Raw genomic sequence first — 22502 nt, 5'->3', positions numbered from 1 at the left:
CTCTCTCTCTCTCTCTCTCTCTCTCTCTCTCTCTCTCTCTCTCTCTCTCTCTCTCTCTCTCGCTCTGTGTCACTATCTCTCGCTCTCCCTTATCTGCCTATTTCATCGGATTTCCCACAACAGCACCTGTGGCTATGTGGCAATAAAAAAAGCAGACGAAAGCATGCTGCGAATACATGTTAATCGATGCGACGAGCGCACCGGAGAAGAAATGGGGCTCGGCGCGTGTTGGCAAGCTGCGTGGCAACACGGAGCTGAAAGCAACAGAGAGCAGCGATGTGGTCACCAACAAATGCAGCCATTCGTAGGCATGCTCAGCATATGTCCGATATGGGCTCGGAGGTCCAAAAATAATGCACTTGACAATGCACAACAAAGGACTACATTTCCAGTCTTTCGTAACAAAATAAGCTACGGAACTATGCTGGAATGTAGAGTTCCAGTAGAGACTCCTTGGGCGACTCCTTGTTGGAAAGAAATTCCTATGCCTTTTCTCACAGCAATACTGAACTGAAAGCTCTGAAAGTTGGTAGGTTCTTGGATATTGGAGGATGTAGGCCAGCGGTCAGATCCAAACGAAGATTGCGTACGGAAGGAGGATTGTTTTTGGACATTATAAGCCATAGTGATAGTTCTCGGAAAGTGAGGAATAAACAGCAAGGAAGAATCAAACTTTTCGGATGGATTCTTAATGCAATACAGGATTCTCAAGGATTCCCAATCCAACACGCTGTGACGCTGCTTGCAACCCAAAAAGATGGCATATGTTTGCTAAGTGGAACTCTGTCCTGTCGGGTGTCGAGGTGTTATGAGGCGGAGCGCACACACCCCCAGAGAGCAAATGTCCCTGGAAAACGCCTGACTGCGCCGCCGTGCCAAGATGTACTTCCAGCCACAGCCTACGGCCACCACCTAAGTCTTACATCATCATCACCGCGCCACCGCCTGGTGGTGGAAGCAAAACTTTTCATAGTTCTGTAGGCAGCAGAAAAACTTTTCCATAACTCCATTTGCCAGCGGTGGCAGCAGCCAGAGACACACGGAAACGGAACCCGGTAGTCGCCGTGATAGTTGTGGACCACTATCATCACCATAATTTTCATACACAGCACGGAACGAATGCGAAGGCTGGTCGACAAAGGTAAAGAGGATGGCACCACCGCCGCGTGCTAGAGGCGGTGGTGCGCCCCTCGATTGATGACGTCAATTAGGAAAGCTTCCTGAAGAATCCACGGACGCACACCCCCAAAGGATCCGCTGCCAAACCTCCTCTTTCGGGAATCCTGCATCCTGCACCGACATACGCCAAGGTTTTCCGAGAGAAGCTTTCCGACGGGCGACACAGCCTGTCTCTGCCTGCCTCTCGGCACACGCCGCCAACTACCAGGATCGGGGCCGCCATCGGATGGCTTGCCAGTGTTAGTGTAAGTAGGGCACCACAGCGCCAGCACTCGGTGCCAGTAGTTGTGTGAGAACAAAACGGCACGGAGTACACACGCCACATGGAAAAATTACGTAACTCAAACGGGGCAGCCCCCGATGCCGGAAATTCGAAAAGCACCCAATAGACCCGCGCCGCACGACGGTGGGAAAGGGGTACGAACAACCACCGTCGGGGAGAAAGCCAGAGAGAACCACCAGTGTGTGCAAGAGAACACAGACGAACTTGAGAGAGCAGAGCAGAACAGTGGAGATCCATCAGGCTTTGCCGATGGAGAGTCCTGCAATGGACGAACCGGAGACGAAAGACAGCTTTCGGAACGATGATGGCTCTTCAGGTCTGGCCGCTGCTGGTCTCTGTGAGATTGACAGACACGTGAGTCCTGAGGAGCATCGTCTAAATAAATAAAACTCTCCATTACTCGGTGTTGAACCCACAACAGGACATTCGTTTCGTCGTTTGGATCGATTTCGATACCGAATCCATATGTCCACGAGGACTTTGTCCGCTGTCCACTTTAAGGACTTCTCTCGCCACTCGCTTCTCGGCCGCCCGCGGTGAGTGTCCTTCAAACACTCTCCACCAGAATCCTGTGCTTCGGTGGCTTTCGGTTGTGCTCTCTACACTCTCTCTCAGTTTTATGCTCTTTCTTTTCCGCTCTCTCTCTCTCTCTTCACGCGTCAAGAAGTACCTGCACCCCCGCAGCACCAGCGCAGCACGCGGCTCCTACGCAAACGAATCAAAATTTTCGTCCTGCTGCTGGCTTGGTTATATAATTGCCGACTTCAGACTACTTCTCAGAAGCTCACAAGCGGCTGAGCACACGTTTCGGTCGTTTGTTCCGTGTTCGGGTCGGTGGCTGTGGGACAGCACGATGCCGTGGCTGGGGCTGGTGGCGTTCCCAAAGTCCCGTGAAAGTCGAAAGAAATTACCATTAAATGCTCCCCGATATCAATATGGTTCGCTGCCTTCCCCCCTTTTATTTTGGATCGATTTCGTTGGCACCGACTCCAACGACTTCGCGGGGGCACGGATCGGTTGCTCCAATGTCACCGACACCATAAAACACAACACACAACTAGTACGACGGACGCAGCTAACCGTGGGAACTACCACGTTCCGTTTTCCTGTGCTTCATATAACTTCATAACAGCCAGCCGTGGCAGGCACACTGGATATCGACCGATGGCATGGCTGGAAGTCCTGTGCAAGCAGGACAGGGCGCAATAGGGCAATAAAAAGTTGGCAGACTGGTCCTCTCGATTATGTCATCAAACCTACGCCCAGGGTCCCAACCTGGCCGACATTTACCGTTTCGAGCTCCAAGGACTTTCCGGACCACGAAGAAAAGCTTCTCCAATTTTGCTCTCGCTTGTCGCCTCTGTTTGCTCGGATCACTAAAGTTCCCCAAAACAACCATCGATCACATCAAGGGACAACCATCAAAGTTCTGGCCAAGCCGACTGCCAACTTGTTGTTTTGGGCTCTACTTTACCATAACGAAAGAAGGTGAGAATTCTCGAACCGATTCTCACCACGGCGAGAACCACAGGCGGGGTTCACTCACAACTTGTTACACAATCGGGTCGCCTTCTGCTGGTTTGCGTAATATGCTCCTTCGCCCCGTTCGATTATGGTCTACGGCCATTCTACTAATCCGTTGCTCCGAATATGTATGCAGATTCTCGGTGGCCTCGCTGGAGGACCACATTGGAAAAGAACGAGCGTATTATAATTCCGCTCGTTACATATTCATCGCACGCGGGGGTCAGTCACCAGCGAAGCGGTTGGATTTCCTGTGCGATCCAGTACCATCCAGATCCCGAACCGACAGCAATTGGCCTGCCCCGTCCAGTTTGGCGGCCCAGTAGGTGTGTGAGGTAATGAGGTAATTTTGGGGCACCGTATCATATTAAACCTCGGGGGTCGAGGAGCGTTTCGAGATGCTATCTCCCCCCCCACAGTGTGCTGATGAATTTGGCAAACAGGTCGTCGCCGTCGTCGCCGTGTCGGTGGCGGATGTATCCGGCCTCTGCGCCTACGTCCAAAAAGGCGGATGGAGTCGTTCAAGAAAATAGAAGTTTATGCGCGCGACTATTATTTATGCAGACACATATTACTTTCAATTGAAGACATCCGCAGACATCGGCCGTGCTATCAGCGCGCGCACCGCCGCCACCGCCGCAGCATCACCGTCATTAATACGCAACGTGATCGTTGCGTGCACCGGACCTCGACTTATCACAGCGCGAAAGAAAGAGAGAGAGAAAGGATGGCCAATGAGAGTATGCTCCAGTTCAAGGATAAACAGCTCTAACATTAGGGGTAGTAGAATTGGTGGCCGTGGTTGCGTAAAAGATTCAAAACTCCAAGAAGTGCAGAAACGTGATGCATTGGTGTTACAACATCGCTCAGTCGAGATCCCTCAGTCCTAAGCGCCGTTTTATAGCCTCTTCACGTGGGCCGCGCCGCTTCAGGCTTCTCGCTTAATCTGTTTATCCCCGGGAGTGCTCGAAGCGCCGTAACTTATTGCTCAATTAGCTGGCTTTGCACGTAGTACACGTATACTATAATTTCCACTTCGACAGTGCTCGGCTCGACTCTGCTCATGTTCTAATAAGCTGCCTGCCGCCGCCGCCCGCCACCCGCTAACGGCCCTGACTGTGAAAAAGGTGTGCCACTGCTTATCGACGCGAAAGCTCCTCGGACAGGCGCTTCGAGGCTAAACCTTCGCGCGACGATTGCGGCAGTGTCTAGAGTTTTGTGGTCCACTTCCCTAGTTAAACCACAGGCCACCCTCTTCAGGCCGTGATGAAAATCGTACTTCTCCAGCAAAGACTCGTGGGGCGATTGGCTTAGCAATTGCAGTAGATTGTGGCGCACCGTTTACTGTGCTATCCTTCGGCCAAAGCACTTCACGCGCGCGCCGCTGCCGCTTATCATCGAAGGCCCCGCGCGGGCGCTCGCTCGCGCTAATGAATGGAAAATCCTTCGGCAAACGCAATCGGCCCACTAAAAAATGGCCTCAACCGCAGCGAGTGGTAAGTGTCACACGGATGATGGCCGCCGCTTGATAAGCATCGAGAGCGCGCTGCCGATTATGGTAAATTATCTCATCAGAAGGCGTTGCAAAAGCGTCACCATCGCACACACTCCAAGCAACCACCAGACCGTCCTCCCAACAACCGGCGTCCGATGCTGGGGCCGTCCTGCGTGCCCTGCTTCTTCCCGGCGTCCCGGACCACCACGAACTATACTATGTTGTAGCGCAATTCTGCCACCGCCACCGCTGCCACCGCCATCAATTCAGCGCAAACACGAGGATCCGAGCTTTAAATTGATGCATCCGCACTTTTATCTCTCGCCGTCTCGCTAGCCGCCCCTGACCCAGCCGGACGCCACGCCAGTGATAATACCACCGACACCGACCGCCAGTGTTCTAAACACGTCACCCGAATCTACTATGCTCCACGAGCGAACATCGAGTTTTGCGGATGAGCAATCAGACCCCGTAGTATGCGCGGCGGCGAGAGGCCAATCATTGTAAGTGCGATCGTAAATCTTGTCCGCCCCGCGGCCATTTGTGGCAAGGCGCAGATGTCGCTTTCCGTCTTTTGCAGGTCCTGGCGCAGGACGGGCGGCGGAACCCAAAAATGGGGTCTGCCCTGTTATGGGAAAGGACGCAACAAAACTTAGCCACAGTAAACGGATTTCTACTCCAAAAATGCCAACAATGACGCAGCTCACTGGTTGAGTAATGTTAGCCAAAATATGGTCCGTTCATTTTTACACTTGGTTTTGCAGATGGCATCGAACGTGTCGTGTATCCCTTGAATCGGTCTACGCAAACACTTTCGCGATCGTTCGGTTGTTGTTGTTCCGAAGCCAGAATTCGGTCGTTTAGGTGAAAGGATAACGCGAAACGGTGACAATGTCCCACTTCTACGTAAGAAAAATGAATAAAAGATTAGAGGTCGGTACACAATTTTTAAAGTGTCGATTCGATAAGAAGCAAAATAAAACCAAACCAGACAACGGTGTGTGACACAAAGCTCGACGGAAATGGATGATGAAACAAACGGCTACAGACTATTGTTGCAACCAGGCTCTGGAAGCTGGTCTTGAATTTTAAACAGCATCACTACGTGGCAAGGTCGATCTGATTCTGATACCGAAAGGCTCACGAAGTTTGCAAAAACAAATCATATCTTCACGATCAATGAATCAATTATTAGAAAGAGAGTAGCTCTCTCAAGAAGACCACTGTGTTTTATTCAATAGCATCAATGTTGTGCCAAAAGACCTGGAATCTGGCAAACTCCCCAGAACTTTCATCCTTTTAAGAATGAATTAATTCTGGTCCGAAAGTGATGAGGATTGAGTTTTCACTCCGTGTTTTCCTATGACTAAGGTTCGTTGTGGTCATCTTTCACATTCATTAAAGACCAAGAAAGCGACGCAGAGGTTGAAGGATAATTTTGACAGTTCGTGCCCTGACAGATATCCCCACCAGTGCACCGACGGTCTTACCAAGACACGCGCGTGAGGTAGAGCAAGGGCGCTGAAACTGCATCCTGCGACTGCATTGGATTATGTAATGCAGTTTTTCAGGTAAGCAAATCGACTTCGACCGCCACCCACCAGCAGCAAACCTCGCGCCAGTGCATCATCCACCCATCGGTGAGTGCTGGAAGCATCGTAAGACGTACGGACCGACACCTCCCCCGTCAACGTCAGCAACGTGTCCTGTACTCCGTGTGTTCCCCGCTGGGATGTCTCAGCTGATAGACACAATGGTGCACCCGCGCCCATCCGCAGAGAGAGAGAGAGAGAGAACCTACCGCACACATGACAAGAGGGCGCCAGGAAAATACTGCATCCCATTGCACCATGCCCTCCGGACGCCCATAAGGATCGCGATTTTATCCACCGCTTGGCAAACTCGCCACCGCGTCCCTACTAAAGAGGCCACAGAAGGGAAGGACAGAGAGGGAGGGTGCGTCGTCTGCTTGTCCGTGGGCTCGCGTTCGCCCCATCGCCCCCACTGAACGCACACATACACGTGGCACGCGCGTGGACCATTTTCCCCAAACTAACCGTTGCGCACTTTTCATCGAACCGATTCCAATGCGCGCTCGTGAGTTCTCGCCTTTTTCCTGTGGGAACTCACGGCCGACATCGTCGTCGTCTCTGCAGAGGTTACTGCTGCTCGAAGGACACCCACTCTTGACGCCCCCCCCCCAGGACATTAGTATTCGCTCTGCACCCGCACGGATGGGTGACCGCGAGCAGCGGAGGAAACGACCGTGGACCGGGAGAGTGTCGCCGGGATGACGGCGGCATCAACCGCGGTGCGGCGCGGGCTGCGTAACAAATCAATACGCACCGCGCCGTCTCGCGTGGGTGGGGTGGGCCTGGCACGCGGTTCCCCGGTGGGTGCTTTGAAGGTCCGTTAAAAGTGCGAATTGCTAATCGAATAACGACGAGGACGATCGGCCGACGTTAGTCCATCCGCTAGCCACGCTAACCGACCGGACCGGACCACTGCACAGGATACCTGAATATCCCATCAATCTATCTCTCGCTCTCTCTTTCTCTCTTTCCAGTCACACCCCCATTCGGGGGGCTTCGTGCAGTTATTCGGTTCTTTGCGACCATAATCCAATTACAGGACCGCCGAGGAGGACGAACGTGACCAGGCAGTGACCCGCGGAAGAGAGTATGTGTGTGTCCGTACGAATCCCTCTTGCTCTTTCGTGCAGACATACGGCGGATACGGTTCCACATTACGCAACACGCCAGCTTCAACAAACCAACAAGCCGACCGCCAGCGATTAACCCTCACACAGCACTTCATTTGGCGCATTCCGAGTTACTCAATTTGGGGGACTGTAAACTCGAAACAGGCGCACCTAACCCGATGATGACGTGATCGTGATTATGTCGTTGACGAGAGAGAGAGAGAGCAAACGGGGGGGAGGAAAAAGAAGCTGGAAGAAGACTGGCTCGGACTCGATATCATTGGCCGCTCTCTGCTTCGACCCAAAATCGATAACAACCTCCTGCTTTGCGGGGTTGCTGCGGATGTTCCGACCACGAGTCCCGAGTCCTACCCGAGACAAGGTCACCTACCTGCTGACACGACTCGGACCACACACGGACATGGTGGTGGTCTGGCCGTTGATCGCGGATGGCTTTTTCCACCCGTAACCAGTTAACCAGTTGCGCGCCCGCTGAACCGCTACGCCAATGCGGGCAAATCGATTGTCAGGGTTTGTAATTTTTTTTCTTTCTCTTCTCGGTTTCTTACGCCAACCCGGGCACCGTTTCGTGCAGGTCTCAGTTATCGTGAGTTATCGCAAGATACGGAGTGATAGGTTTGGCTGAGAGGTTCACGGAGTACGGAGGGCCAAAAATAGATCCGAGGACCCTACTGTGGGGGACACGACGACGAATCATCATTAAACCATATAAATGAACGACATCGAGCCGTACGCACGCGATCCAATTCCGGTCCGCGCACGGATCCGGCCGCAATCAAGGACACTTCCCCCACCGCCGGGCGGTAACCTTTTGAGATCGCGCACCGACGGCCAGTCATCGCAAAGGTTACATTACGCGGACTCTCTCTCTCTCTCTCTTTCACTCTGTCTGTACTGCCTTCCGTGTGTGGTCCGTCCCCCAGAAAACCGATTGGAAAACGGCAATTATTGACTGGCCTGGACTCGATTTGAGGAGACAGAACGCACGGCCAACAATGAAGGGGTTGCCACGCGTGTCAAACGACCCCTGGGTGAACGCAACCCACTGGAGGATCGCGTTTGGGCGAGAGACACGATTCCGGTGGGTTCTGGCAGACGTCGCCACACACTGGAGACAGGTTGTCTGCCCATAGGGTGAACCTTCCGTCCACTTTTGTCGGCCCACTTCCAGCTGCTCCCCTTGGTCGTTGGCCAACTAGTGCTATATACTACTGCGGCCTAAAAATATTGGGATTTTTATAGGTAAAACAAAATCCGTATTTATTCTTCTAAGTCTGTGTCATTCTCTTTAAAGTAATCCCTGTTATATGCAATACATCTATGTCTACATTTATTCCAATTTTTGAAACGGTTCAAATGGGTTCTGTTTAAGAAAAGCCTTCAACACATTGTACGTTTCGACATCTCGATCTCAACTATTGACTGCAAAAAGTGTCCACGGAGCGGTGTCTTGATTTTAGCACATAGCAAAAATGATTACGAATCGACTGGTACTCTTTTCATTGACAGTTTGGCCATTTGGAGGGGTACACACCAATACACCAATGATAATCAGAGCAAATGTTGATGATGAAGATGTTTCCCGTTTGTTTTTGGCCACAGTAGTATACATATCCCCGCAGCCTTACAAACTCAACCCAACCCAAAAGGGTGGAGAAAAACGCCGGCCACAACCAGGACACGGACTGGCCGACTGGCACCCCGCACGGCTGACGGTGAGAAAGCTCTAAGGCGCGCAACTGCACACTGCCCCGTGGCAGGACTCTCGGCGCTATGTAACAGACTGGAGAACGAAAAAAGTACAATCGATCGCGAACGTGGTGCACTCTTTGAGGACGAACATTATTTTACCATTTCTTCCGTCGCAAAAATCCCAGCATGTCTGTGGCTGCTAGCGGCTGCGAAATTTAACCTGTTTCCTATTGGATCGGCTACGAATCAAATATAGTTACAGGTTTGTCCTTGTCGGCCATATCCGTGACCGTTTAAATTGGAAATCAATGCACAGGGGTGACGTAACGACACACCATCCCTGCATTACGTAACAACCCCTTTTGGGGCACCAAGAAATCGAATGGAACTAATCGCTTTGTGCGATTGATATATCTGTGTTTAATTGTATTTAATTGCAAAAGTAGTGTCACCGTATTGGAAAGATTTTTTTCCCTTCGTCCCAGGCTTTTATGAAAGTATAATTGATGCTAAATTAACAGGAGAACATAATGTTGATTCGATGTGACCGTTTGGTACAACTATCTTGTACAGACACCGGTAAAGTACACCAATAAGGATACACAGTGGTGCAAGGAGTCCTCGGCCAGGAAAGGCCCGTGTGCCATCGGATCGATTTCCCACCCAAAAAGCACAAAGGAACGAAGGCCGCGTGAAAGGCCGAGGGCGGTTACATAAGGCAGACATCATTTTCTTTACCTCCCTCTCTCTCTCTCTCTCTCTGGGCGGAAGTAGCAACAAGCACCACATCGTGCATCGCGGCCGTTGTTCACCGTTGTCGAACGGGATGTGGACTATTTTTGAAGAACATCTACCCCCCAACGGGGGGAGGGCGGGACGCTTAGCGCTACGTAATGGCGATAACGACCTCTGCAGTAGTATCGAACCTTTCTGGCCAGCCCCGAAAAGCCGGAACGTCAGGTTGGCGAAACAAATGTCAAACGGCAGCAAAAATTGTCTTTTCATCGATGTTATCATTCGCCCATTATCATAGCAAAATTGGCATCAAAATTGGGCTCTGTGTATGTTCACGTAAGCAAACAATCGTCACTCCCAAGGCGTGTTTCTCCGGCGGCGGGAGAAGCTTCGATTTGTCGTTTTTATTTTGCTGTTTAATTGTACACAGTTGAAAATCGATCAATCATATCGAATGTTGGCCGGGGTAATTGGCTGGCCACCCCGCCTCCATGACACGGCGGCGCGCTTGCGAGAAAACGTTGCCGGGATTCCTTTTTTTCTGAGAAAATGATATATTTTAGCTCTCCGACTCAGCGCACACCCTGCTCCGCACTTAAGCCGGCTGGTACTCAGGGTGAAGAAATGGCGAAGGAATACGGCATCGATCGTAGCTGGGCGTCTCCATCACGCGACCAACTATGGCGTCACGGGCACGGCTTTTGGCACGGTGTGAAAATTCGCCGACCGTTGCCGGGATTTAGCACATACACTAACAGACGCCGCAAAACTTTCACCACGGATTATTTTTGACGAAAACATTTATGACGCACGTGCTCCTAATCCGTACCCGGGAGGTTTATTGACATTTAATACTAATTTAATACTAACAACACCCGATGCGGGTTTCAATAATTGGTCAAGGTTGCAGAGCGATCCTCGAATAATGTGACACGCTGAAATGTCAAAAAGAGCACACTTTCGATCAGCACGATCGCAGATAGTTAGCGACCGTAGACCAATGTTGTGCAATTGAGTGCCAATCTGTGACGCAGTGCGTCACTCAGTTCACGTTCTCAACGTCATCAAACTTTTCGCGACTGATTAAAGTTATCAGTCTCGTGCGTAAACGGCAACCCGCGAGGAGAACTAATTAGTGGCAACGCGATAGGAGTGAACATTTGAAATAAATTAAATGCGAAGCAAGTTAACATCATGATGATGTTGAAGAACTGGAGAAAGCGCCAACCCAACCACCTACAGCTCACGTAGAAGCCTACAGTGGGGAACTTTAAATGAAATGGAAAATACGTCAACAAAAAGCAAATATTGATACTGATAATAGCAGGAGCATGTCCGCCGGGTTGGCCAACAAATGGGGTAGTGCAGGGACGCTTGTATGGACCGTAAGAAACCGTGATCTGGAGCACTTAACGAACCCGCGTTGCAAACGATTTTCCCGTGTTCATTAGGTCTCCACTAAAGAACCGATGCATTTGAGATGGCCCATTTGTGTGTGGTGTATACCAACAAAAAATCACCGACCGAAGTGCGGTCCATCATTTTGGTCAAGTGCCACAGGATGCACTTGAAACTCGCGCATAAAGCAAACAGCACAACACGGAGTCCCCACATGCGTAATTTTACGACCAAACGCGGATGGCACCGTTTGTCCGGCGGGAAAGGGTTGGTTGGTTGGCATTGAGCAATAGTTGGCGCGCGCGCGCGTGTATGTGAGAGGGACTGTGGCGCCGTGCAAACAATTCCGTCTGCCGGCACGAACACTCAAGCTCAAGACCACCGCTGCCGCCATCTATCGGACGGTGCCGCAACCAGCGTTTGACAGCTCGTCACCATTAGTGCGCCGTGCAGGACTCCGCGCGCGGACGGACCTTGAACGCCCAGTCCGCCACCCGGTAAAATTGACCTAAATAATTTCTACCCAACGCGTGTGCCGCACCAACACATAGAGCCGAGTGCGGCTGTGGACACCGCAGACACGCATCGCGTGGCCCGAAAATATTGTGTTAGCGATAACGAACTATCGCAATCGGCGTATGATTTGTATTAGAAATCACGGTCCATTCTTAACTCACGGGTCACGTGTATTTGATCAGGATCACTGCTTAGATCCGCCCAACCGCAAGCGAGGAGCCTCCAAAAAAACCATGAGACCATGCAACTGCGAAGAAGGGTATTTCTCACAATAAGGAGCCGATCGAAATATCGACCCTCGATCACCAGTTGAATCGACAGCACGGCGGCCATCGACGGCGGCGTTTGGCGCATATTTATAGCTCTCCCCCGTCCTGATGCTGGGGCTGATTAGCGATCTCGCCCGGCTCGGCCCGGCCCGATAAACCGACCGCGCAGCGGACATGAATGAAAACTGCACGAAGCAGGGCGAAATGAAGTGTGACATTCTTCGCGAATCGCGGATCAGCAGGGCCGATCCCGCCGCGCACGGTTCGTGGCGTTGTGCGCAATGCCGAGCCGTCTGTATGTGTGGCACACGAAGGGGCAGATAAAACGGCACAACACGCGGGGCGTTGTCCAACGGACGGCCGGGCGGAAGCAGGCAGGAAGGCGAGGGAGCTGAGCAGCAGGGACCCGCGCGCGTTCGGTGCGCTGCAGTTGCTAGGTAAAATACCGGTTCTGCCGGCATCGTCACCGTGTGTTGTGGCCACGGTTCCCCCCGTCCGAAAACCACACTCAACAAGTAAACACCGGGTTTGGCCAGCCGCGGCCAGTTCGATGCAAACGAGCAGGCTCAATGCTGCTGCTCTGGAACAGGTTTTTCGTCGTCACGGGCGCCCGGCTTACTATTATCGTTATTATTATTCTTTTCCACCCATCGATCGCTGCCATTTAGGGCCCAACATTTGCAACGTTATCCACATAATCCCGATCTACGCGTTCGGGCCACTGTGTGCTAGTTCCTTCGCTCCCTGCTTCTTGATACATTATTATTATTATTATGATTATTAATTATCGGCACGAACCCAAAAAGTCCCGGCCAAGTGTTGAACCCGCGTGCGCGGTGTGAAAAAATTGTTTACTCCGCTCGATAGCAGGTGGAACTGAAATCCCCTCGACAGGCGGATATGTTGAACAACAAAAGTTGGGATTTTTCCATCATCCAGAATGAACGGGTTTACGATGATTATGCGGGAAGTACCCTTCGGTGGAATGATGAATATTTATAATTCGATCGCAGCGCCACCGAGTCGACATTTTCGTGCCGGCCCCGTCAAAGCACGATGATCGGCTGCTTGCGCTGTAGTTGAAAAACAAGTTTGAACAAATTAGTCACGTGCGTCAAAAAGTCGGTCCGTGAGTGGCTTCTTCTGGTGGATCACAACAGTGAGCCCAAATTTTGCTTTTTGTTTAAAGTTTAATCGGGCTTTCCAGCGGAGGGGGAAGTTTGCCTCGAAAGAGGGCAGCAAAGAAATTCTTCGGCCCAATGTCGGCCCCCAAACACCACATAAATCTCGATTGACCATGGTCAATGTCGGTTTCATGGTCCGCGAGCAGTGAGTGGAAACCGGAAAAATCTGCACCGACTCCACAGCTGAGAGAATGTCCCGGCAGCGGGCCCGGTCGAGAAATTGGCAAACAGCGGCACGCGGTTATATGGTTGTTTCTCTCTGTTTTGCCCCTTTTTTTCTTTCAACACAAGCCAAATTGCCTTGAACGCCACATTATCGATGCCAGACTGGCGGACAGGCACGACACGGCACTGCTCCTGAAGGACGACGCAGAGGTACAATGAAACGAGATAATGATGACACTGGGTCGCCCCCGGAGGTAACCCATTCAACAATTTAATCAGACACAATTTGGACATGTAACACAGCGCACAAAGGGGCCATTGTAGGGCAGCGCGGCCCGGCGTCCACCACATTCGCTGCAAATCGGACTCCAATTATCACACGCGCCATCCGTCGTGCCCTGGAACAAGCCGGTAGCATCGCGGTTGAGGCGGTTTCCAATCGGTCCAATGCCGCGCCGGACGCGCAGACGCTGGCAACTTTCACGCGCATTCAGAAACGTCACAACAGCCGGGGCGAGTGTGCCCCGGCTAGCCGTAGCCGGGACACGAACCGGTTATTTCTGGAAATTCCACCCACCGTATCGCAAGCGAGATGATTAGTCACCAAATGCACCAACCAGGCGTAATTCGGTGGCGCACTCAGATAACGATACCACCCCCCAGCGGGACATGGAAAAATTTTCCACTCACTTCGTCTACGATGCGTGTTTTGAGAGGTACATTTCGTCCGCACAACGAATATAATTAACCCAGCTCGTTATCATTCCAGATCTGGGTGGAATCTTCTTCCCGGCCTAGATACTGGTTCGCACCGGTCACACACCAACCGGCCTCGGAATAAGTGCCGCAAATGTACCTGTGATAACACCAGAGTGACAGGTGGGGCTTCTGATAAAAATAACATCCAAACAACGTCGCCGTCGTGTCGGGGCCTACCTCAACGCATCGCAAAATAAGCAGAAAAGGAGCACCAAGTGTCATGGCAACCTGACGTTAGCGAAAAACCAAAACAATAACCAGCAACCTGTCAGCAGGCAGGCAGGCTGCGCAATGTTCGCCCTTTTCGGTGGAAAACATCCCAAAGACGACCGAGACAAAAGTGTTGGAACTGGAAGAACGATGGGCAGAACCCGTCATTAAATGCCACTTGGGCGAACGGTGTCGCGGCGCATAAATTAGTCCCAGTAACGTGGCTTAGGGTGCGGCCCATTAAAACTCATCAGACTCACGCCGCGTGTCCTATGGCGGTGCCGAATGTTCGGCCAAGTAACTGACCCCGGCCGAGTTGCAGAGCTTGGCGGGCGTCTTGCTGCTCGAAGGGGTAACGCTAATTGTTTTCGTAGCGGCCCTCGGACAGCGAACGGGGAACCGTGCACTCACACCACGCCACGCAGAGATGAGGTGTCTCCGGCTAAACAAATGGATGCAACACATGGACACACGGCGGAACTACGCCGAGCATGGGCGTTGCCGCTTCGGATCCAGCATAGATCGCGGGGCATCGCGGTACTGGGCTGCAATCGATTCGCGGTATTAATGGTGGCCGCCAATGCTACTTCTAGGTAATGGATTATGTTGCAGCACCGCATAACCCAGCCGAGCCGCACGAAGGCCAGCGAGAGGCCAGGCTAGCCCCCGACCGGGTGACGTAGTTTATTGTTTCGTAACCTTTTTTTTGCATCGCTTCCGTTGGCTCTCCGATTGTCGAATGATGTTGAGATGGAAACTAAACGGCACATTAACTAAGCGACCTCTCACTTACCTCCTCGTCCATCGATCGGGCCATGCCTTTTCGATAGCCAAACGCGGGCGTTGTTTTCGGGTGCGCCGGACTCTCCTGGGGTTCGTGTGGTGGTTGTGTAATCTACAGAACGGCCAGGATGCGTTTCAAAGTTTGCTCACCTTTCCTCCTCAAAAAAAACCTCCGCTGACCAAGGCGGCCTCTCCTGGCTCCTGGGAACACGACGATCGGTGGATGTCGGGGCGGATTACGCGGACGATCTTACGGCGGCGGCTACGACACACTAATGGCACCAACAAACACAGTCACACAGGTACACACGCAAACAAGGAAGGGAGAAATGCTCCACACGGTCCACTGCAAAGTTGGCTTGTTATAATTATAAAATCGTACTTTCCGGCCGACCACCACCCGGGTGGACACAGACGGGCGGTTTCGGGGTTTCCACAATCCGCCGAAGGAAAAATCCGCTCGCACGCCACTCGCCGTAGAAAAGAAATAAAAACGCGTACCACACCAACGGATGACGGAACAACCTCCCCACACAAACAACACACGATCGCTCGACGCTCGAACTCGCGGACGAACGAATGAGCCAAAGAAATGTTTCAGTTGGTTTTCGCTGCTCGTCACGGGCTCCACGCACACTCGCGAGCTCGCAAGCGGTAGCGGTGTGTGGGTGGCAGCGCCAAGTGTCAAATGAACATAACGAGCAACGCTTCGCTACCTGACAGCCAGGGGCGCCGCAGTCTTCGTCGTAACACTAGCGCCGTCTGGCGGCGGTTAGCTTGAACAAGCTTTGAAATGACGGTTTGCTTCCTATTAACCTGACGCTGACGATCCGAATCCGAACACTTCCAATAGGGAAAACAAAGATTTTCGTTTGGCTGGTCTGCTTTCTCCTTTTTGTTGGAAGGAAATGCAACAACCGTGTGCCCGTAAGTTGTAGCTGTAATTTAGAGAATTTAAATGTGTTGCGACAATCAATTAAAAATATCCAGCTCCATACAAAAAGTACACTTTTTCTCTGTATTATTTCATGGTAAACAAAAGCTAAGTCGTTATCATATTCTGTTAGTGACGGAGCGCACATTGGAATTCAGGCCACACCTGAGATGCTTCAATGGGAACGACTCCACCAGCCGGAAGCCTGCGTTGTTTGAAATCTCGTTGACGCATTTATTCAAGGTTATTTGTATCCGAAGCAGATGTCTTTCGCTGAAGCTTATTTTTTGTGCTTACTTCTCGTTTCGCTTTGTTTTGGAAGCGTGAAGGACATGACCCTCTTCAAAGTGCCAATGACAAGTCCAGCCCAAGCAAGGTCGGTTCAGAGGAGCGAAATTTTCATTTCCGCACGCCTTCGACATAGTGGAATTCATCAACAGATATTGACAACGTTTCTCCCGCTAATCTGTGGAAGATATCTGTTGGTCTTCTGCACCTTCACCACTGCACTAGGCCTGGCTAGCCTTGAGCATCTAGGTGTTGATAAGTGTGTCTAACGTGACGGAGGTGCGAGAAACTGGCTCAGATGGCTTTGGCAGCGAGCAGGCGAAACAAGGAACTCCGGTCCGGTTGGCCCTGCTCGGCTCTCGGCGAGGTGTAATTGGCGAGAGGTCTAGACGTTTCGAGCCCGAATCGCAGCCATCAGTAGCCACCGAGCACCGTCTGCGAGTGCAACTTGAGTGTGTTCAGCTTTCCGAAATAGTAAGTTTCTGTCCGCGTTTCTTCGGTGCTAGGGCGATACGTAAACTTTGACCTCTGAGACAGATAATTAAGATTTCAAGATCGGACCGCAATATCCGTTAACGTGTCTGGTGGGGCAGCAGAGGCGTGGAATGGGGAAAACATTAGGCTCATCGGGTACCTGGGACGAGTGTTGAATAAGTAATTATCCCGAACCGCGGATGACGATGACCAGGGTTACGGCTAACGGATTTTATGAGAACAGTGTTTGTGCGATTGGAAATTAATGACGCTTGCTATTGCTATGCCAGTACGCTCTTGTCAAGAAGTTAAATATGTTTTATTAGTGATGCGCGTTATTAACGCTCACTGGCTCAATTCTAAGGCAGGTGAATGGGTGAAACGATATTGATCGTGAAAGAAACATGAAGCCTGTTTACAATTCTCCACGTCATCACCGTTACAGAACCGATCCATAAGGAATCACTTAACGGAAAATAGCAGCAAGCTGACGTCGGATTCAATTGAAATTCAACGATCGCTTCCAACTCTCCTATGTCGCCTCGTGCGCCTCCTACCTCCTTTTGATTGTTCTACATCGGCAAATCAACAAACGAACACACATTAGGGGGTCAACAAGTAGAAGATTCTTTGTTGGTCGGAGTTCCATTTCAGAACGGCACGTCCAATGGAGTCAACTAAAAGGAACAACACGGTCCACAGTCGGTTCGTCGGTTCTTGAGTGTCGACCAAAAATAAACATGATTAGCATTTTTCAAAAACATCCACATTTTTGGGTGCTCTTTATACGATTCAGAAGCAGGAAGCCAGCCTAATAGTGTGTCCGCCACCAGCTGGTATTCGGACGCGACGTGCACACCTTAACGTCGCAGAGCCTTAGCCCCTGTCGGCAGATCGCTGCGAGTTAGAATTGATTAATTTCAAACGAACGCGTGAACGACGGTCCGACAGTCCCGGTACAATAACCTTTGCGTTTCAAGGATACACATCCACCACACTGGAGTGTCTGGGCTGGTTGAGTTGTGCTTGGGAAATGCGACCGAACGTCTGCTAATCGAATCGGACCTCCTCCTGAGTTTCGTAATAAATTCATTGCGCCGTACGGCGGCACCGCGGGGAGTCTAAATCTGTGAAGGGATAAATTATGCATCTTCCTTGCAATGCTCGATCACTTCCTACACGCTGCACTGCCACTAGCAGCACGCAAGCTAATTCCAGCTGGGGCTCTGACTAAACGCACGTGGCTGGGAGAGAAAACGGACCGCGAGGCGGAAGAATAACGAAAAAGGTCCTACCATTCCTTACGGGTGGCGTGCTGTCAAGCTAACGGCGCGACGTTGAGAAATCGAAAACTCTAAGATCAACGTTCCGCTCACGTAGCGATCCAGGGCGTAGACGATGCTAAGGTCAGACCAGAGTGTTTGGCGCGCTGTTCCGGTCCCTTCGTCATCACCACACGCTTATCGCACCGGGGAGCTTCGTTTTAATGGCGTGGGAAGTGAACATATAAAAGCTAAAACGCCATTCCGCCACCAGCAGCCACATCATTCGCAGTTGAACGTTCTACCGGTGAGGAGAGTCCTGAAGATCTCGTCCCCAACACGATATCTGGAGAGCTTCTCGCTTGGGAAAGAGAATAGCCGCTAGGTGGTGTAAAAGTGAAAAGCTGAAAATGTAAGTGGCCAGGTGCTTGCGCGAAGCACCGTTGTTGATGGTTGGACTGTTGGTTGGTGGCTTCCTGTTGAACTTCTGAACAAGCAACTGATGTCACGCCGATGAAGCAGTTGTGCAAAACCCCTTCATATTCACTCGACCGAGCCTGAAGTGGACAGTGGTGTAAATTTGTAAACCATCTTTTACCGACGGTGGGGCCAGTCCGCTGGTGGTCTGGTCGTGTGTCACAAGAAGTGGTGTGTTGATAGACGTTTCTACACCGTGACGCTGAACATGCAAATTAAGCCGGCAAGCGCAGTAGTTTTGGAGAGTGAAACATAACGAAAAGAGAGAACGCGTGAAACATCTTCTGTGAAGGTCAAATTATTGTTTGCTCTACATTTGTTTGCGCTGGTTGGTCATTTACGTACTCGGGCAATGTGCTTAAGTGAAAGACCCCGGGTTGCATGCTGGACGGTGCGTCAGAAACTGCGTGTGATTTAGAAACGTTTACATAACAATGCTTATGGCATATTCTACTTTTACCGTGAGCACTTTTGCACATTATGCAAAAGCCATTCTATACTTGATTGCAACAGACGAAAACACGTTCCGTTTATTTTGAGAGATGAAAAATTTACATCTGCTAGATAAGGTAGAGCTTACAGAAAAACGAGCTCGTTCAATTACGGGAACGTGAGGAACGTTATTACACCTTTGCCCTTCCGGGGTACATAAAACCTGTCTGTTGCCACCGTGACGCATCTGCGCGGAAACCGGAGGCAGTCTCACGCAACCTGTTTGCCGCAACGGTGAGGCCTATAGGGCCGAGTACCGATGAAAAACTTCTCCGGGCTGACTGCATTAAATCAAGATGAGTCCATGAGGGTGCCACCTTTCAGACACTTAATGAAACACTGTGTGTCTCGCAAAAGGAAACTGTTTGATTATCGATTCGCAACAATGGCGCTAAATGCAAATGCAGTGAAACTTTTTCCAAGAAATTTTACTCAACAACACACATTTGGAATCCAATGAGTTTCCCTGTCGGATTTTCACACACGCAATTACTAACGGAAACTGAATGCTCTTCACACAGATTCGCTCCCACGGCCAGTGTCGGTGTTAATCAGCCTGCGTACGTACATCTAGCTCAGAGAAAATGAAAGCCTTTTCCGTGCTGGCCTTGTTCGTTGCCGTTTGCGGTCTGTACGACTACGCACACGGGACGGTGGTAGAATCATGCGGTGGTAAGCAGAATGCCTACTTTCAGGCGGTTCGTTGTCTGTGCGGTCGATGAAGTCTTTTGTTCCAATTCGGTTCCATCGTTATCGTTTGCAGATACACGCAGCGTGGTACCGATCGAGGCGAACGTGATCGACATTAGTGACTGTGCGAAAGGCCCGTGCAAGCTAAAGCGAAAAACCTCGGTGACCATCAACCAAAAGTTCACTCCAAGTAAGTAGCAGCAGTCTGTTGATCGTTACTACTCTGTTAACTTTATACCGAACTGACGTTATACACCTATCCCCCAGCCGAAGACGTCAAGAGCCTTACTACGGCTGTGTATGCCAAAATTGTGGGCCTTCCGCTACCGTTCATCGGTGTCGACGGTACCAGTGCCTGCCAGTATTTGTTCGCGGAGGACGGTGAAACTAAAGTTGGCTGTCCGCTGAAGGCAGACGTGCCGGTGGTGTACAAGCGCAGCTTCGATATTTTGGAAATTTACCCCAAGATTCCAAGTATGACCATTCACTGGGAGCTGCAGACAAAGAGTGGTCGTTCGATCACCTGCTTCGAGGTCCCGGCTAAGATTGTGTAAGAGCTGTGGACAGTCGGCTAACGAAACTCATCTGAAACTGCAACCTACTAGAAGGAAGGAACGGAAATGATCAGTTGGATGATCAGTGAATAGCAAAACTGTACTAGCGCGTTAGCTTTCGATGCAATGCAATGTCAGGTTACAAGTCTATCAATGCTGTCGGTGATAGGATGGCTAGTAAATATTGGTTCTATTTTGTTTTTTAAACCATTTGTGTATTCCGAAATGTATTATAATGATGACAACTTCATTGCAGCAAAGCGTTGAGACATAATTGGCAAACATCCTCCCAAACGGTATCTTAGCGTTTCACATTTGCACACATTAGTCACGTAAATGTTTGAAGTAGAACATACTAGTTTTTTATTTTAAAATTTCGATAACTCATTCTTTTTTTATAGAGGTATCGGAAGAGGCTAGGCTAGTTAGATTAGATACTTAAAACTTAAACTTTTAGAATAGTTCCTACCATTGGACGTGGGACGATTAATATTCATACTAAATGAACCTGAAAGCCAGCGAGACTTTATAGTTTAAAGAGGCACACCTTTCTGATTCAGTTTGTCATTTACCGATGGTCGATGGTCATAGTTATCATTCCACACACTCGCATGACCGTCCAACTCTTGCCACCCTATCAGTCAATCTGTACAATGTAAAATTAATTTCATCCGACAATTACTCTAAATCGACGTATATATATATTGAGGGTTTGACAGTAACGTAGTTCTATCCGAAAGCCTACGTATTCTGGATTGTGGTTATTTGAATATGTGCTCAGAGACCGCCAACTTGAAGCTATTCCTATTAAGGTGCTTCCTTTTGACACTTGGTGTGGCTGTGGTCCAAATGCTGGGAAGGGAAAAATCTACCGAAGTTATGTACGAGAGAATAGAGCAGATTAACGGCTCAGATTACTTGACGGCGAGTAAAATACGAATTCGCAAATACAATCGGACAATGTCCGTGTTGGATGGAGAACTCGAAATTTTGCGTGATCTGAACGACAGTTATACGGTAAGTTTGGATCGAAAACATCGAATAAATAAACCTATCATTTTGTCTTGCTTACTGCTTCCCTGTTTGTGTTTCTGCAGTTCACGGTTTCACTATCGTACAGTGTACTAGGAAACAATCAATTTATCCTGTCACCGTATAAAATTCCATTGCAAAAGTTCTGCCAGTTTCTCAACACAACCTACAGAGACTATCGAGAGTTCTATCGGAACACCACCAATTTTCCGGAAGTCGGCACGTGTCCGATGGCGTCCCAAGTGTACTACGTCAGGAACAAGGTTTTGGACGCCAAATTTATCAACGAATATTTTCAGCCAGGCCTCTGGAAGCTGAAACTAATATTTTACATCGACAAAGAGGAGTTTGCCGTAGTCGTAATAGACCTATATTTCCGAGTGCGAAACGGCATGATGTAGTGTGCCGAGAATGTAAATTAAGTAATATAGAATTTCCAACGCAGTAAGAAACCCGTAAAATCGACAATAGAATTGTTGAAGAAGCTTATACCAGCAGCAAAAAATTGCGGTTCAATTCTACGGGTTTTTTTTCGCCTGTGGAAAAGTGGCTTGTCCGAAGATCTGCTCTCACCGATCAATCAGTTTCAATGCGAAAGACGTGAGCTCGAATCGTGACAGTGCCTCAACTTAAGTTGCAAAACCTTGAAGTAAAACTTAAGGTTGGTGCTTAATACAGCTCCGTCCGTTCAAATAAAAAAAAAAAAAATTCTATTGAGAAAGATTTAACCGTTCAGCTGGATTTCTTTTTGCTAATCTTCCTCTGCAAAAATCGCAAAGGATCGTACAATTTCACCGCCTCTATGAGTTCAAGGAGTAATGGCAACAGCCAAGCGCTGTCAACACAAAACAAATGGTATAAATGAAAAATAAATTGTCTAAAAAAATTGTTTTATAAAATAATTTTTTACCCAAAAATATTGCCGTAGGACAGCGGTAGAGTACCACGACTTTCATGAATGAGCCCACCGTAATTCGTACGTTTTTTATAATTTAGTTATCATTAAATCATTTAACATATTCGCATGACCGTCCAACTCGTGTCACCCTATCAGTTAATCTGTGTAACGTAAAATTAATGTTGTCCATCAATTACTCCAAACCTCTTCATAGGAATATATATTCATTGTTCCACAGTATCGTAGTTCTATCTGAAAGTCTGCGTGGACTGGATTGTGTTTATTTCAATATGTGCTCAGAGACCTCCATCTTCCAGTTCTTTACTACAAAGTGCGTCCTTTTCACGCTTGGTTTGGTGATTATCCAAATATGCGGTTCGGATACTTCCGTGCAAGTTATGTACGAAAGATTTGAGCAGTTTAATGGCTCAGAGTATATAGACTTCAGTAAAGTACGAATTCGCAAGTTCAACCGAACTACGTCCGT

The 22502-nt window shown here is 49.8% G+C and overlaps 2 protein-coding genes across 7 annotated transcripts in view; one reads left to right on the top strand and one right to left on the bottom strand.

Annotated features, from left to right (window-relative positions):
* Positions 1–15383, bottom strand: part of LOC131212735 (sodium/potassium-transporting ATPase subunit alpha) — a 56991-nt gene extending 41608 nt beyond the window's left edge. For 2 of the 5 annotated variants that reach the window (XM_058206719.1, XM_058206717.1), the window contains exon 1: positions 14925–15053. In XM_058206719.1, the coding sequence (XP_058062702.1) occupies positions 14925–14948 (24 nt within the window). In that variant the 5' untranslated portion in view covers positions 14949–15053. The other 3 variants (XM_058206721.1, XM_058206718.1, XM_058206716.1) reach the window with 3 other exon arrangements.
* A 1132-nt stretch (positions 15384–16515) lies between these two features.
* Positions 16516–20293, top strand: LOC131208720 (ecdysteroid-regulated 16 kDa protein). 2 transcript variants are annotated; one of them, XM_058201553.1, is made up of 4 exons: positions 16516–16610; positions 19363–19513; positions 19605–19721; positions 19799–20293. In XM_058201553.1, the coding sequence occupies exons 2-4, from the start codon at positions 19426–19428 to the stop codon at positions 20083–20085; spliced, it is 492 nt and encodes a 163-aa protein (XP_058057536.1). In that variant the 5' UTR covers positions 16516–16610; positions 19363–19425; the 3' UTR covers positions 20086–20293. The 2 variants fall into 2 exon arrangements, with proteins under 2 accessions (XP_058057536.1, XP_058057535.1); XM_058201552.1 differs by lacking the exon at positions 16516–16610 and adding an exon at positions 18150–18284 and having other exon boundaries at positions 19799–20292.
* Positions 20294–22502: the final 2209 nt, after the last annotated feature.

This window comes from Anopheles bellator, chromosome 2 (assembly GCF_943735745.2).
Source record: "Anopheles bellator chromosome 2, idAnoBellAS_SP24_06.2, whole genome shotgun sequence".
Classification (NCBI taxonomy): domain Eukaryota; kingdom Metazoa; phylum Arthropoda; class Insecta; order Diptera; family Culicidae; genus Anopheles; species Anopheles bellator.
The sequence above is the reverse complement of the archived record's forward strand: the minus strand, read 5'-3'. Positions and strand labels throughout refer to the sequence as shown.